Genomic DNA, 17,252 nt, shown 5'->3' on the forward strand with positions numbered 1-17,252 from the left:
CTGTGGTTCATGCTCTGCACTGCCTTTGCTGGGGGATCTGCACGACTGTGTGCTCTTCCTCTGTAGCAGGAGTATGTGTGGCTCTCCTTATTCTCCTCTTCACAGTGTACTTAGCTCTTTCTTCTTTTTCAGTGTCACCCAGTACCACCTGTTTCTTCCTGATGCATTTCAGGGTCAGGCGTAGAATTCCTCAATGTACTAACTGGAAGTCTTATTAGAATGGCACACATTTATAAATTTGATTTGAGGGGACTTGACAGATTTGTGTGAATTTGTCATACCATTCCAATGTGCAAAGGCCCTGTATTTAATTTTTTTCTCCACCTAGGTCTTAAATAATCTTGTCATTTTTTTTTTTATACCTGTATAGTTTTTCCTGCTTTTGTTAATAACATCTTAGTTTTTAACTTGTATTTTCTAGTTAATGTTCGTGTAGAGAGTGGCTTTGAGGGGCTGTGGCTGTGGCTCAGTGGCTGAGCATTCGCCTCACATGCGTGAGGTACTAGGTTCGATCCTCAGCACCACATACAAAAATAAATAAACAAAAAACAAAGATATTGTGTCCATCTTCAACTAAAAAATTAAAAAAAAAATAGAGTGGTTTTGAGTTTGTAACTCGATTTGTTTTGCAGTTTGGGGATGGAAGGCAGGGCTTTGTGCTTGCTAGGCAGTTGTTCTTCTATGGAGTTATATCCCCAGCCCTATGACTTGATTTTGAATTCAGCCGTATGGCTTTGTTCATGTGTTTTGATCACAGGTGGATTCTGTTTTTCAATAGATGAGAGCATGTTAGGTGCAGATGAGAGCATTTGTGCCTTGGTCACTAAGCTTCACGCTTTTCTTTCTTCTCTTTCAGTGTCACCCAGTACCACCTGTTTTGTTTAGCACTAGTGTTTTTAATGGATGTTTGTATGTTGTTTCTGGGCTTACATGGAATTGATTTAACCTTTCTGAGTGAAGATATATTGCTGCAGAGTTTGGGATATAGTCTTCTCCAAGTTAAGGAAATTTCTACATGTTCTACTTTTGCTATGTGTTAAAAAAAACTTATTAATTGCTCTTTGTTTTTCAGAAACCATTTATTATTTGTTGCACATGTATCATGTGCCAGGCCCTTTTTATGTGCCCAGGTTACAGTAGTGAACAGAACCTTTGCTCTCATAGAACTTAGGGGTGCAAGGAAGATGACCAACATGTTGAGCAGTAGAGAATGCAGCATGTTAAGTGGTAGGTGTGAAGAAGAGTCCAGCCAAGAGCAGGGTGGCCTAGATGGAGCCTAGACCTTGGCCCAGGCTTTTCCTGCCTCCAGGGATGTCATCATGAGTTTTCTGCCTCAACTCATAGTATTCTTCAGTCTTCTGGTGTGAATGCGTTTCTTGTTTCTAAGCATCCTGGTTGTGACTGCTAGAACTGTCAGAGAGAGATCTCCCCCCACCCCCCGCACCTGCAGGGTGCACAGATGGGTGTGCTGAAAGCCATCCTCCCTTGGGCCTGTTTTTTTGCTTGTTTGTGTACAGCTGCTTCTGGAACCTCGTTGATACCTCCAGACAGTACTCAGGTTTTCTTGCCATGGTGATTCCTCACACTTACTTGACATCCTGTTCAGGAAGCAATCTCATTTTAAATCCATTTGAATTTAAGTGTTAGTTTGTAGGTAAAATGAAAGGATTTCAGTGGATAGTTTTATGTCAGCCAGTCAGAAGCATTGTAACTAGTGCTGGTGGTGGTATTGTGGGAGGGTGGGGTCCCAGCAGTCAGTGATGCTCCTTTCTCCTCTGTTCACAGATATTCCTATGGCTGCTGATGAAGGTTCCGTAGAGAAGCAGGCGGGAGAGACCTCCATGGCTGCAGATGGTGAAACCAATGGATCTTGTGACAACTGTGACACCAGTCACCCAAATGCAGCCAGACACACTCAAGAGGGCACAAGAGCCAGCCCACAGGAAGGTACCAATAGAGCAGCACGAATAGCGGAAAATGGGGTTTCAGAAAGAGAACCAGAAGTGGGGAAGCAGAACCACGTCACAGCTGACGACTTCATGCAGACTTCTGTCATTGGCAGCAATGGGTACTTCTTAAATAAATCTGCCCTGCAGGGGCAGCCCTTGAGGACTCCCAACACTCTGGCCTCCTCGCTTCCTGGCCATGCTGCGAAAACCCTTCCTGGAGCGGCTGGCAAAGGCAGGACTCTAGGTGCATTTCCACAGACACCAGCCGCAGCGCCAGCCGTGCCTGGGGAAGGAAGTGCAGACACAGAAGACAGGAAGCCCATGGCCCCTGGAACTGATGTTAAGGTTCACAGGGCACGCAAGACCATGCCGAAGTCCATCCTGGGCCTGGTAATTTTGTGTCTTCTCTTGCCATTTCCCTTCTGTCTGTCTTCTCCTGTGTTAATGATGGCAAGCGGACTTCTCTGCATTCAAGAGAAAAGCCAGCAGATGGCAATGGTCATCTGGCACTAACTTTAGGCCACTAAAGTTAAATAAAGTGTAAAGCAGTGGTAATCTGGTGAGGTGGTCACTTCTAGGCCTGTGATCAGTTAGGGGTTTTGCTGATGCCTCTGTGCGTGAACAGCAAGGTCAGATGGCACTGTCTCTGCCTTCTTTTGGGGATTTGCTCTCCCTAGAGGGTTCTCTTCGCTTCGAGTGAAAATGTGCCAGGCATTTTGAAGGAGACGGTTTTCCCTTCTGCTGTGGATCTGGAGGCTTTCATTCCAGCTCAGGAGGACTCAGCACCCACTGTTTGAGAAGTGAGAGGAAGTGAAGTTGGTCAGGACCATGGTGTGACAGAAGTGTGGGCACAGAGGGCTGCTTTGAGGTGTGCCGGCTCATGCTTGCCTTGAGAGCAGACAAGTCTTACATCTTGAATGTCTGAACACGGGCAGTGTGTACCCAAGTTTGACCCCCACCATGCTGGCCTTTTGCTTATCACCATGTCTCACATGGTGTGTGCCTGATAAATTTCTTCCAAATATCTACAGTGCTGTTTGATGTTAATTTGGCTGGGAATGGATTTTGGGTTTATGATCACATTCCCTCCGAACTTCTGGTGTTTGGCATTGCTGGTGGCATTCTGAAACTGTCTTGTCCTTCATGAGTAGACTGTCTGCTGTTTCTTCTGCAGCCCTTAGGACTCCACATCTGGGACCTTCTCTTGAGGGCCCTGCCAGTCTGAGGAATTGTGTCATCAGCACCAGGAAAACGCATGTATGATTTTCTTTCCATCTCCTTCCATAGAACTCCTTTTAGGTGGAGGTTGGGTCTTTTTTCTATTTGGACAGTGCCCTGCCTGCTTTCTGCTTCTAGCATTGTTCTTTAACCTTTTACATTCTTCTGTTCATTTTATACGTGTGTGTGTGTGTGTGTGTGTGTGTGTGTGTTACAGGGGAATACACTCAGGGGCACTTAACCACTGAGCCACATCCCCAGCCTGTTTTTTTAATTTTTTTTATTTAAGAGACAGGGTCTCACTGAGTTGCTTAGTGCCTCGTTAAATTGCTGAGGCTGGCTTTCAACTCGCAATCTCCCTGCCTCGGCCTCGGCCTCAGCCTCAGCCTCAGCCTCAGCCTTCTGAGCCACTGGTATTGCAGGCATGTGTCACTGTGCCCAACTCTGTGTGCTTTATTTTGACATTTTTTTCATACCCAATATTTCTGACTAATCTTTAATTAAAAAACTTCTTATGTCTCAAATTTTATCTTATCCTTCAGAAGATATCATTGTAATTTTTCCATAGTTTCTGTCATGAATTCTGATTCCTCAGAGGAGCTCTGTTGGGTGGTAGCTCTTGCTCTTGGTAATCTTCTCCAGTGCTGATTTCTCTCCCCAGGGTATGCTTGCCTTGGCTTCTGTGGCCTTGGACCAGCCTGACTGAGTACTGCATGGGTCTGTGGTTGTGGTGGCCATGGTGTGGAGCTTCACTGCCAACCACACACCTGAAGCTGGGTTCTGTAACCACCAGGTTCTCCCCTCCGTTAGCAGTGTGCTGGTGCCTCCTGATGCCCTGATGCAATACCCACCAGTTGTCCTGGCCCAGGGGCTCCCCATTTTCCATTGGCCGGCCTGACTTAGCTCCAGCCTTTCACTGTTCTCTTCTGTACATTGTCAGAACTTGAAAAATTTAAAAAATAGTTTTAGATTCACAGGAAGCAACAAAAATAGTATAGAAATGTGCTATGTACCCTTTGCCCAATTTTCCTCAGTGATAACATCTTACATGTTGGAATGCAGTGTTGTAACTGGGGTACTGACACTGGTGTGATCCATGGGTCTTACTGAATTTCACCATAACTTGGATGTGCATGTGTGTGTGCGCGCGCGCGCGCACGCAGAGGGGCATAGCCATCACAGTCAAGGTCCCTGATCCCTGGCACTCTCTAGATCATTCTCCATTTCTGTAATTCTGTTATTTCAGGTGTTGTTCAGTATGTGCAGTGTATAACCTTTTAAAAATTTATTTATTTTTTAGTTGTAGTTGGACACAATACCTTTATTGTATTTATTTGTATGTGGTGCTGTGGATTGAACACGGGCCTCACATGTGCTAGATGAACGCTGTACTACTGAGCCACAACCCCAGCCCCATACAGTGTATAACTTTTGGGGGGCTCTTTGCACTCAACATAATTTTCCTGAGATTATCCAGGTTACATCAGGAGCCTGCTCCTCCTTAGGCTGCCCAGCTGTCCGTGGTGTGGATAGCTGCAGACTGGCCACTCACTGTTGAAAGACTTGGACATTTCCAGTTTGGTGCTCTAAAAGCTGCCCTGAGCATTTATGTACATGTTTTTGTTTGCATATACATTTTCATGTTTCTCAGTTCAGTATCCAGGAGTAGAATTGCTGTGTTGCTTGTTGATTGGATATTCATTTTGGTTTTCTCTCTTTGGTGCCAGGAATTGAACCCAAGGCCTTGCATATGCTAGGCAAGTGGTCTGCCACTGAGCCACACCCCCAGTCCCTTGGATGTTCAGTTTTATAAAGAACTTATAAGCCATCTCTGTTCCCTAGTGGCTGCAGTTTGTACCCCTACCTCATGGGACTCATCCTGTTTCTTACATCCTCGCCAACATTTGGTGTTGCGTGGCTACTGTTTTGGTTACCTGATGGGTGTGGTGGCATATTGTCCTTGTTTTACTCAAACATCCTCATGCCTATAATATGGGACATCTCCTCAGTGCTCACTTGCCAGCTCTTGTCATTGCTGTTGAAATGTCTCTTGCACCATTTGCACCGCCCCCCCCCTCCCATTTTTTAGTATTGTTTGGTTAGCTTTGAGGTTTTTTTCCTCAGTATGAATCCTTATCTGAGGTGTGGTTTTTGTAGGTTAGTTTCCCCATCTGAAGCTTATCTTCTTCCTCTCGAAGGATCTTTCTCAGAGCAAAAGCTTTTCATTTAGATGAAGTCCAATTTATTAATTTGCTTTCCTGGACTGCGCTTCTGATGTCAAGCATCACGTTGTCATTCTGATGTCTAAGAACTCTTTGCCTAGTCTAGATCTTGAGGATTTCTCTCCTAATTGAACTATGCACATACCAGGAGGCATTACTGTGGCATGCTTTTAGCTTTCTCCTCTGGCTTTGTGCTTCCACACTCCACTCCTTCCACACATGCCTACCACTGGGCTCTAGGTGTGGGGTGGGAAGTGGCCCCATCCATTCTGCCACTGTACTAGGGGAAGTTCTTATTAATGGTGCAAATTAGTGTTGAGTTGCAGTTGCAATGAAATATCCAGCTGTGAGAATTCACTGGCTGGGGCAGAAACTTGAACAGTAACAGGCCAGGAGGGGAAAGCCTGTGGCAGAGCTGGAGCAGAGAGTACAGGGTGTGCTGGGCTCTGCAAGGACATAGCCCATGTGCCCTGCCTCCTGGTGCAGCAGGTCATTTCTTCTCTCATGGTTCTGCCTTGTGAGACTGCAACTGCGAGCAGGATCTGATTCCCACCAGGCTCAGGAATTCTCAATTTTCTTTGTTAGATTTTTGAAAATTACTTCTGAAATGAAAGAATAGGTTTTTATACCAAAATGAGAATTAGCCTCATGTGGCTGTCTCCTCTTGAGGTCTTATTTTATGTGTAAATTAGGATCTTACTGTGCTCCGAGTGCTGAGTGGATGTATTTTATAGCTGAGTGCTGCATAGGCTGTGTGGCAGTGTGTAGGTGACAGCAGGAGCTAGGTTCTGAGCCCTAGTGATTACTGCCTGGTGCATCTGAGAAGGGCTCAGACAATACTGTGGTGGGTTAAATGGTGGCAGCTGCAGAAGGAACTGCCAAGTTTGAGCTGTGCTTTGGAGGAGGGAAGGGAGAGTTAATCCCTGGGGAAAGGAAGGGTATAGGTGCCATCTGCTGCGGAGCAGGTGCTATCACTGGCAGTGCAGCACTTGAGATGGTGAACTGGGTTGGTCTCCACCAGGGGAAGCAACAGGAAGCTGTATAGACTGTGGTTCTCACAACCTGAGTCCAGCGTAAGTTTCTGTCTGGGTGGACTTTCTTTTTTGTCACAGGATACCACACATGGGGTGGTTTATAAAGGGCAGAGGATTGTTCAGCTCTTGGTCTAGAGGCTGGGAAGTCTGAGAGCATGGTGCCAGCATCTGGTAAGGGCTTCTTGCTGCATCATAACATGGTGAGGCAGAGCAAGCCTGCCAACTCAGGTCTCTTCCTCTACCACAGGGGCCCTCGCCTGACCTCATCCCATCCTAATAACCTCCTGGAGACCCCACCTCCAGTTACCATTAACGTGAATTTGGAGATTCAGTTTCCAACATGGGGCCTTTGGGGGACACATTCAGGCCATAGCAGGTTCCTAGCTAGATAGGCAGTGAGATCAAGTAATGTGACTTGTGTGTTCTGGACATTAGGTGAGGTATCAGGCAGCTTTCTTGTGGGCTGAGGAAAGAAGAGCTATCTCTGAGAAGCTTTCTAGGTGCCTTGCCAACAGCAGGGCGCGTGAGAGAGGCTAAGAGTACAAGATAGGAGCACATGTGAAACAGAAGGCAAAGTGCACGTGAGATGTGGTGAGAGAGGGTTTGAGGTAGAGCTGCAGAGCCTGGGTGAGAGGGCAGAGAACACACAGCACCCCTGCCCTGCTTAGCACTCATCTTTCACTAGTGAGGTATACAGTTTGCTGTTCCATCTGGAACTCCCCTCTTTGCCTACCTACCTGACTGCCTGCCTGCCTGCCACACTTGTGACCTCATGAAGCATGTCCTCACTTAAACCCATCAGTGTGGAGCACAGCACTCATCAAGTGCCTCGAATTACAGTAATTTCTGACTTGGGCCACTTCTCCCTGGTCTCATTGCCAGGAGATGGGGATGCTTTGTCTTTTATGGGAGAGGGTGAAAACACACAACATTGACCATCTCTGAGTGAGCAACCTGGTGGCACTAAGCTTGCTCATACTTCTGTGCAGCCTTCACCACCATCCACTCTTTACAGTGTGTCCCATACAATGCATATTCCCCCCTCCCCTCCCCAGCCACCAGCACCCCCCATTCTACTTTCTGTGATTTCAGCTACTCCGGGTAAGGGACTTCAGGGGAGTGGAGTCACCACAGTACTCGTGCTCTGGTGCCTGATGGCCTCAGTTCACGCTGCAGAGCACCCTTCCTTTGTGAAGCTGAGCAGCGTTCCACCCTGTGGACGGGCCACACTCTGCTGCTCCCTTCACCCACCAAAGGGCGTGGGCGCTCTGGCTGCTTCCACCGTTTGGCTCTGGTGATAATGCTGTGACACACTGAAGACCCTGTCTTCAGTTCCTCGGGGTATATCCAGAGTGGAACTGCTGGATCATGTGGTGATTCTACATTTAGTTTTCCCACAGCAGCTGTGTGGCTTTTCACTCCCAGCAACAGTGCACACGCTCTCCAACACACGCTCTTCTGGTGTCTTGCCTGGATGGGAGCCGTCCCGGTGGGTGGAGGTGGCATCTCATGGTAGTCTTGGTTTTCATTTCCCTCATGAGTAGTCACGTTGAGCATCTCTTTCTGCCTATTGGCCGTCTGCACATCTCCTTGAAGAGACGTCTGCTCAAGTCCCTTGCCCATTTTTGAGTCAGGTTTTCTGCTCTTTTGTTGCCAGGGAGTTTCAGGGCTTCTTTTTACCATCTGGAGAGTAGTCCTTGTCACACATAAGGTTCCAGATGTTTCATCCTGTTCTGTGGAATGGCCTTTTACTGTTAGGAGTAAGGAATCAAATCAATACATAGGCAGTTGCCTTTTGACACGTAGAACTTTTTAAATTCTCACAAAGTGCAACTTGTCTAGTTCTTATGCTGCCGGTGCTTTTGGCGTCACATCCAAGAAGTCACTGCCAGATCCCACGCTTTGAAGCTGTCCCTGTTGTTTCCTTCTGAGAGTTCACTATAGTTTCAGGTCTCGCCTTCAGGCCCTGCTGTCCTGGGATAGTCTTTATATGCGGGTGAGACAGGGCCCGCCTTCATGCTTCTGCGTGTGGATTTCCAGTTTTCTCAGGATTATGTATCAGAGGAAGCCTGTCTGTTCTACTCATTATTTATGGAAACTACTGTGTGCACAATAAGATTTTGTCAGCTTGAGGTGTTTTGAGGTCAACCTCTCTCAAGGTTGTCTGTGAATATATGGAAGCAGATAGATGGAGGTTCAGTGGAGTGTAGGCTGTGTGGAGTAAAGGCAGGCTATTGATCCATCATGAGGTGGTTATGGTGTCAGCATAGCTGCCTACAGGCTGCTGGTGCTTTGGAAGGCTAAGGCTAAAGACAGATTCAAGTGTAACTAGCTGTTGTGGAATCCATGCTGTTTGGAGATCTTGCAGGTCTAATTGTGGCAGCTGTGGAGGCACTCCTAGAGAGGTTTCGGTGCTTCCATTTTGGGTGTTTTTAGCTTAGTCATACTGATTGCCTAAATCAGGGGCTGGCAGACTTTTTCTACAAATAGCAGATAAGATGATATTTGAGGTTCTACAGCCACACAGTCACTGCAGATGCTTCTTTTTCCCTCTCCCACTGCCCCTCCTTCCTCGTGATCCTCCTTACCATTAGACCTAGAAATACTGTTCTTAGCTTGGGTGGTGGCTGGTAGCCTGACCTTCGTCATCCAGCAGATGCCTAGGCATACATGTCCTAGCTCCAGGTGCTTCTTTGATGATGTCCAGGTTGCATGGATTTGTAGATTTTCTGTTTCCCCATAGTGGCTCATCTCTCACTTGAGGGGAATTACTGGGGAAAAGAGCTGTAATTTTGGGTGCATGTTATTTCAGCAATCATCTTTTGGCTTGTTGTCATAGTTATTAATTGTCTTTGTTTTGAAGCATGCAGCCAGCAAGGATCCCAGGGATGTTCGAGAAGCTAGAGACCATAAGGAACCAAAAGAGGAGATCAACAGAAACGTTTCTGACTGTGGACGACAGCAGCTTTTACCCCCCTTCCCATCCCTTCACCCGTCACTACCTCAGAGCCAGTGCTACATGGCCACCACAAAGTCACAGACAGGTAAAAGGGTCCACCAGCTGTGTTTCTTTCTGAATGTATGTCTTGAGCTTCTGCCTTCCAGGTGCAGTGTGGCTGGTGTCACTGAGCACTGGCCTGTGCAGTGGAGAGGCAGTGCCTGCCTTAAAGCCTTTCTTGCTGCCACCTGCCTTGGTTATCTGGCTTGCCTGTGATCTGACGTGAATATTGTATTAAAACTGACTTGGTCTGGGTGGAGGACTCTGGGGTTGAGAGCACTCCTGGTCCTGTGTTGGATGCTGTTGGAAGCACTAAGTGTGGCCAAGGTGTGGAGACTTGTCTTTTGGCACTAAGTGTGGCCAAGGTGTAGAGAGTTGTCTTTTGCTCTGGCTCTGTCACCAGCCAAGTCACTTGCCCCTGGGTACTTCTCCTCAGCCCCCTGGTGCTCATGCCTCTCCTTGTTGGTTGAGTGGACGGACACTTGATTATTGTTGGGGTTCTTTTGTAGGAGTTGCAGCATGTGGCCTCATAGGGAGCTGCCACTGCATGTGTGTGGAGTGCCCTCCCTGAGGAGATGGATGGCTCCCTGTGGCACAGGCCAGCCATGAGTTTGAATTTGAAAAGGGCCTGCCAGCCAGCCTTCCTGAAAGTTGAACCAGGTTGGCCTGGTGCTGAGACTATTGGCCTGAGGGCTTTACCTGGGGAATCTCACCTGGCCACAGGTTATGACTTTTTTTTAAAGTTGTAAATGAACACAATACCTTTGTTTTATTTATTTATTTATTTATTCATTCATTTGTTTGTTTTATGTGGTGCTAAGGATTGAATACAGTGTCTCACGTGTGATAGGCAAGAGCTGTACCATTGAGCCACAACCCCAGTACCAGAATATGACTTTTTTTTGTTTTAAACATTTACTTTTTAGTTATAGGTAGGCACAATATCTTTATTTTATTTTTATGTGGTGTCGAGGATCAAACTCAGTACCTCATGCATGCTAGGTGAGTGCTCTACCTCTGAGCCCCAACCCTAGCACCAGGATATGACTTTTAAAATTCTAATTAAAATAATTTCAGACTACCACAAAGGTCGCATAAGTTGTTCAAACAATTCCCATGTGCCCTTCACTCCCTTTACAAAAAGGCACAATTTTGCTCCTCTTCCCAGTACATAATCATTTTGTGCAACATGAACTGTGCTACAATTACAGACTTGTGCCCTTTTACCTCTAAATAGTTAAGTGTTTTTCCTAAAAATAATGCATTGTGTTTCTAGAAATAAGGATGTTTTCTAGCTTCTTACAGTGCAGTGATCAGGGGCTGTGACAGTCACCTAATCGTAGCACATTGCTAACTTTACTGATTTCTTAGTAATGTCCCTTATAGCCAAAGAAAAACACATCTGATCCTGGATCCCACAGTCACTTGTCTCTGTTGTTTCTTGTTAGTTTCCTATTAGTTTGAAGCATTCCTGGCCATTTTTGACTGTGGCATCTTGAGAATAGAGGCCAGGCTCTCCATAGAACCTCTCTGAGGTTGCTTTTCACTGTGCCTCAGGACCAGGTATAGGACTTGGGACACCACAGGTGACTGACCTGTATCATTAGGAATTGTGTTTTTGGTGGCCTTTTGACTTATTAGGGCATGGCAGGGTCTTGCATGTTGCTCCATTATAAAGGTTGTCCCTAGCATGTATCTTCAGGAAGAGTCTGAGGTTCTGCAGGTGTCCTGTTCATTATCACAACCCACCAGGAAGTGCTGCAGGGCAGGGTCCACATGGTGGTTTTCTGTCTCCATCATTGCCTTTCAGTTGCTGAAAGGAAGATTCACTTCCCACCCATTTATTTTTTTTTACTAAGTTATTTTTTAAATATGTATTTTTTTTTTTTTAGTTGTAGATGGACACAATACCTTTATTTATTTATTTTTATGTGGTGTTGAGGATCGAACCTAGCGCCTCACACGTGCTAGGCAAATGTTCTATTGCTGAGCCACAATCCCAGCCGCTTATTAAGTCATTTTTGTAGTTGTAGATGGACAGAATGCCTTTATTTGTTTCTTTTTATGTGGTGCTAAGGATTGAACCCAATGCCTCACACGTGCTAGGCAAGTGCTCTGCGGCTGAACGACAGCCCTAGTCCCCTACCCCCATCCATCTATTTTTAACTTTTGACTCGTGTGTCAGATTTTTGTTGTTATAACAAATAACTGAGATTTTATCAACTTGTAAAGAGAAAAGTTTTAAAGGTTTGGTCTGTGATTGGTTGGCCCCATTGCTTTTAGCTTGGGGTAGCACACTGTTGGAGCATGTGGTGGAACAGAACCAGTCACCTCATCTCAAGAAGTGAGAAGGGACTGGTCCCTTGCTCCCCTTTGTGGACACACTTGCTGCACTGATGCTCCCAGTAGGTCCCACCTCGTAAAGGCCCTACCACCTCTTGGTAGCACCACTCTGGGTTCTAAGCCTTTAACACATGAATCTTGGAGGACGTTCAGGATCCAAACTGTAGCACCTCATAAACTCTCATTTGGATCTTTGGGCTATAGTATATTACTGTCCTTGTTTTTCTGCTCAAATCATCTCAGGTTTTGTCAGCGGGGTCCTTCAGCTGGATTCCGGATCCTCGGATGTGGCCACCACTCTCTGAAAACCTTCTGGCTGGCAGGGATGGCTCAGGTGCATCTGGTCCTCTTCTTCCCAGGCTGGAACCGGCGGCCTCCATAGGGAGCTCTGGATCTTCCTGTGGGAACATGGCAGTTAGGAAGCAGAATCAGTCTTGGCCCCTACTGCCTAGCTTCATGGCTCTGTGCCTTCAGCGCTGCTTGTGTCGGGCAGTTTACCTGGTATTCACAAAGCTCTGCAGCATCTGCTTCTCTCATGTGGTTGTGAACTGGCAAGGAATGTCACAGCAGTCAGTACTGCTGTTCACATGCTAATGCTTTTTTTTTTTCTTTAATTTAAGCTTATTATTTCATCATCTTTCTAAAGTGAAATGCCCAATGTGTTCATCAGTTCTCTAGTTTATCTTCCATATCTTTCCATGTAGCTTTGGTTAATTAGCATATTAGTTTTGGGCTGAGCATGTGAAATCACCTCCAACTGTAGGTACAGTATGTTCTGACAGTTGGTAGACTGCTCTGCTTCCCAGGTGATAGGTGTGCCCCCAGCCCCAGCTACCTTCTGTGTCGCCTCAAGGCTTACCTCATCTCCCCAGGCCAGAAAGAGTTTCCCAGAGAGGAGTGTGCCCTGTTTGGGTCCCATTTCACTTCAGCTACTAGCATACCTCTAGCATTGCTGAGAGCAGGAGGCCTGCCTGGAGGGCAGCACCACAGTCTTCTGGCAAGTGTCATTGTCCCTACCAGGTGTCCTGGATGGAGGGGACGTGGAGGCCACTATTGATATGATGGGAACAGGTGTAGGCCTTTTGCAGCAGTGTCTATGTATGCCAGGAACAGCACAATTCAGCACAGTTCCGCCTCCAGACCTCGCCGTTCTCAGTGTTGCCTCCTGTGGGCATGTGTAAAGCCAGCATTGGAGTGTCTCGGTCAGCCTTAAGATTTTACGTTACCTCTTCACTAGTCTTGGCATTGCTCTGGTGGTGGTCAGAGGAGGCTGTGTTCTTTTCCCTCTTGCTAAATAGTGAGCTCACCACAAACAGGGTGGATGTGCACTTTATGGTTGGAGTCACGGCCAAGCTCTGTAGGCAGCTGTGCCTGGCTTGGGTGGCTGAGGGTCCACAGGACTTGTACCTCACCCCTCCATTCTTCATTGTCAGACATGGATGACCCAGTGCTCATCATAGTGTTAAATCACCTTCAGCGAACCACAGCCTTGCATGGTGGGGACCACACTGCCCAGCTCTTGGGCATCCAGAATTTGGCCTTAGGTGGATATTGGTTCTTTTGACAAAAACTGATTAGCACCTTTCTCAGCAGCTCTTTCTGTTTTCTTTTCAACTGCAGAGTTGTATGATTAAAAACCTATTTCAGAGGGTTCTGGAATGATGGTGGAGCAGGATTAAAGCAGAACCAACTCTCCTCTGGACCACAGCTGCCCTGGTACAGTCTGTCTACTGTAGGTGGTTGTGTGTGTGTGTGTTTTTGTCCTGGTTATTGAACCCAGGGGCTCTCAACCACTGAGCCACATTCCAGCCCTTTTATAAAGTTTTAATTTTGAGACAAGGTCTTGCTAAGTTGCTTAGGGCCTTGCTAAGTTGCTGAGGCTGGCCTTGAACTTGAAATCCTCCTGCCTCAGCCCCCCAAGTTGCTGGGATTACAGGCGTGTACCACCATGCCTGGCTGCTGTAGCTGTTTTGAAACTCAAGTTTGTGGAAGGTTTGCAGGTTAAGTCTGTGGTGGCACTTCATGGCAGGAGTTCAGGGTGGAATAGTAACCGAAGTTGAAGTCAGTTTTATCTTGTAGTAAAGCCCTGGTCCATGTGTTGCTGGAGCAGCCTACACTCAGCCTGTGGGAGCCAGAGTGGGCAAAAAGGATACTGTCCTCCAGAAAGCAGCAGCCTGTGTTCTGACACAGAATCAGACCAAGAGGCTGTGCCCATGTGGTCACACTTCCTTCCATCTTCACAACCCTCTTTCCCAAGTTTTCTCTCTCTCTTTTTTTTTTTCTTTGCCTTTTGGGATCTGAATATTAAAGATTAGGATATTCAAAAGAAACAGTATATGGGAAAATTCTAAAGACAGTGTGTGCCCAGGGAAAGGTGCTCACTTAGAAAAGAAGTGACAAAACCTTAAATTTACCCCATAGTTCTTGGCACAGAGGTAGCCCACAACTATCAAAAAAACCAAAACAGTCAATAGCAGCAAGAAAGAACAGCCAACTTTGAGAAAGGAGAGAACCTGCCTTCCAGAGTTGCCACCACTATATTAGATGTCTGTTTCCAACTGGTGTGCAATACATGCAGAAAAACGGAGGGCATTGTGGCCCACTCAAAGGAAACAACAACAACAACAACAACAGAAACCTTTCCTGAGAAAACATGATGACACATCTCCCGGATAAAGTTAGAAGCAGCTTTCCTACACGTGGTCAAAGAACTGGAGGGAGACATGGAGAAAATTAAAAAAAAAAAAAAAAGATAATGTAGAAACACGATGGAAATATTAATGAGGTGAAAACCTTTATAAAGAGGAACCAGATATTAATTTTGTTTCTGAAAAGTACAGTAACTGAAATGAAAAATACCATACAAGGATTCAAAGGAAGATCTGAGCAGGCAGAAGAAAGAGCAGACTTGAATACAAGACAATGAAAATTATAAAGTCTTTGGATCAGGAAGATAAAAAGACTAAAGAAGACTGAATAGAGCCTCAGGGTTATGTGGGACACTATCAGCTGGGCAGTGTGCACTTTGTGGGTGCTCCACAAGTAGAAGACATGGTAGGAAACTTTTGCAGAACTTCTGCAGATGAAAGATGTGAATATAGCATCCAAAGAGATCAGCGAACCTCAGGGTAAGATGAACTCAAGTCCCACACTGATACCCTAATCCAGCTGTTCAAAGAAAGGGTTTTGAGAGCAGCAGGAGGAATGTGACTCCTCACATACAAGGTCCTTGGTGGCACCCACAGATTTCTCATCAGAATCTTTGGATGCCAGAGGCCGCAGGCCGATGTATTCCAAGTGCAAAAAGAAAAAACAGAACTGTCAGCCAAGAAACCTATGTCTTTCAAAAGGCGGGAAAGATTAAGATAGGCCCAGATAAACCCAAGCTGAGAGAGTTTACCACAGTAGACTGCCCTGTAAGAAATGCTCTGCAGGTTGAAATGAAAGGATCTTACACAGTAAATTTGTATAGTATAGAGGATTGAGGATCTCAATAAAGTAAACATATGAGCAATTATAAAAGCAAGTGTTATTGTAAAAATGGCTTGTAATTCCATTTTGTGCTTTCTGTAAGACTTAATAGATCGGTGCATTATAAAAAAGCAGTTACTAGGGGCTGAGGCTGTAGCTCAGTGATAAAGCACTTGCTTCGCATGTGTGAGGCACTGAGTTCGATCCTCAGCACCACATAAAAATAAAGATACATCTACAATTAAAAAATATACATAAAAATATTAAAGATAAAAGCAGATACTAGCCTTATTATAATTTTCACTTGTAATTCTCCACTTTTTCTATGTAGTTTAATGCATTTAAAAGAATTAGTTTTTGTTTTGGTATGCACAGTGTATAAGGATGTACTTTTGTGAAAACCATCAAAAGGGGCAGGACTAAGAACTGTATACAAGCGGAGTTTTCATTGTTTTATTGTAGTGAAGCTGGTATAAATTCAAAATAGAGTGTAAAAATTCTAGAATGTCAAATGTAATCCCCACAGTAATGACAAATAAAATAGTCATAGATATATACAAGAGAAAATATAGATTTAAACATTTCAGTTTTAAAAAGTCAACTAAAGGCAAATGAAGACACTAAGTGCATCCTTAGCAGTAGCTACTTTAATTGTAAACAGATTAAGCACTCTAATCGTAAGACAGATTGGCAGAATGCATAAAATCACATGATCCTATTATATGTTCTCTACAGGAAAAACACTTTAGATACAAAGACACAAGTATATCAAAAGTGAAAGGATGGGGAAAAAAATCTTCTATGCAAACAAGAACCAAAAGACAATAAATGTGGATATACTAATACCAGATGAAAATGAGTTTTAAATCAAAAGCTTTCAAGAAACAAGGAAGGATGCCATCTGTTAGTAAAAGCTTTAAGACAGCAAGAGTATAATAATTATAGCTAGGGACCATGGCTATACCTGTAATTCCAGTGAATTTGGAGACTGAGGTAGGAGGATTTCAAGTTCCAGGCCAACCGGGGCAACTTAGCAAGATTGAAAAATAAAAAGTATAGTAAATAAAAACATTTGAGTACCTAATGATAAATCTTCCAAATGTATGAAGCAAGAATTGACAGAATTGGAGAGGGAAATAGACACTTCTACAGTGGTAGTTGTAGATTTCAGTACTTCCTGTGAGTAATGGATCACGCAGCCACACAGAACGTGGCACCATGAACTCACTAGATCTGCAGACATACATGTAGCCCTCTTTCCACAGCAACAGGATATACAGGCCTCACTAGTGCCCATGGAATTTCTTCTAGGACGGACCATGCTTAGGCCGCAGATTAAATCTCATTAGATTTAAGAAAATAGAGATTCAAAGCTTATTATTAATCTACTGCAATCAAGACAATGTGGTATTGGAATACAGGCAGATGTGGATCAGTGGAGTAGAATAGAGAGCTCAGAAATAAACCCACCACATTATTAATTTTTGGCAAGGTTGTCAAGACCATTTCATGGGGGAAAGGACAGCTTCCCAAGGAACAGTCCTGAGAAAACTGGAAATCCACACGCAGAAGCATGAAGGCGGGCCCTGTCTCACCCGCATATAAAGACTATCCCAGGACAGCAGGGCCTGAAGGCGAGACCTGAAACTATAGTGAACTCTCAGAAGGAAACAACAGGGACAGCTTCAAAGCGTGGGATCTGGCAGTGACTTCTTGGATGTGACGCCAAAAGCACCGGCAGCATAAGAACTAGACAAGTTGCACTTTGTGAGAATTTAAAAAGTTCTACGTGTCAAAAGGCAACTGCCTATGTATTGATTTGATTCCTTACTCCTAACAGTAAAAGGCCATTCCACAGAACAGGATGAAACATCTGGAACCTTATGTGTGACAAGGACTACTCTCCAGATGGTAAAAAGAAGCCCTGAAACTCCCTGGCAACAAAAGAGCAGAAAACCTGACTCAAAAATGGGCAAGGGACTTGAGCAGACGTCTCTTCAAGGAGATGTGCAGACGG

At 45.3% G+C, this 17,252-nt stretch overlaps 1 protein-coding gene across 6 annotated transcripts in view; it reads left to right on the forward strand.

The window, feature by feature from the left end:
* The window catches only part of Ehmt1 (euchromatic histone lysine methyltransferase 1), a 149,513-nt gene that overhangs the window by 60,839 nt on the left and 71,422 nt on the right, over window positions 1-17,252 (forward strand). For all 6 annotated transcript variants that reach the window (XM_071601205.1, XM_071601204.1, XM_071601206.1 and 3 more), the window contains 2 exons: window positions 1,786-2,339; window positions 9,287-9,467. In XM_071601205.1, the coding sequence (XP_071457306.1) occupies window positions 1,786-2,339; window positions 9,287-9,467 (735 nt within the window). The remainder of the gene's footprint in view (window positions 1-1,785; window positions 2,340-9,286; window positions 9,468-17,252) is intronic.

This window comes from Marmota flaviventris, chromosome 13 (genome assembly GCF_047511675.1).
Source record: "Marmota flaviventris isolate mMarFla1 chromosome 13, mMarFla1.hap1, whole genome shotgun sequence".
Lineage (NCBI taxonomy): Eukaryota > Metazoa > Chordata > Mammalia > Rodentia > Sciuridae > Marmota > Marmota flaviventris.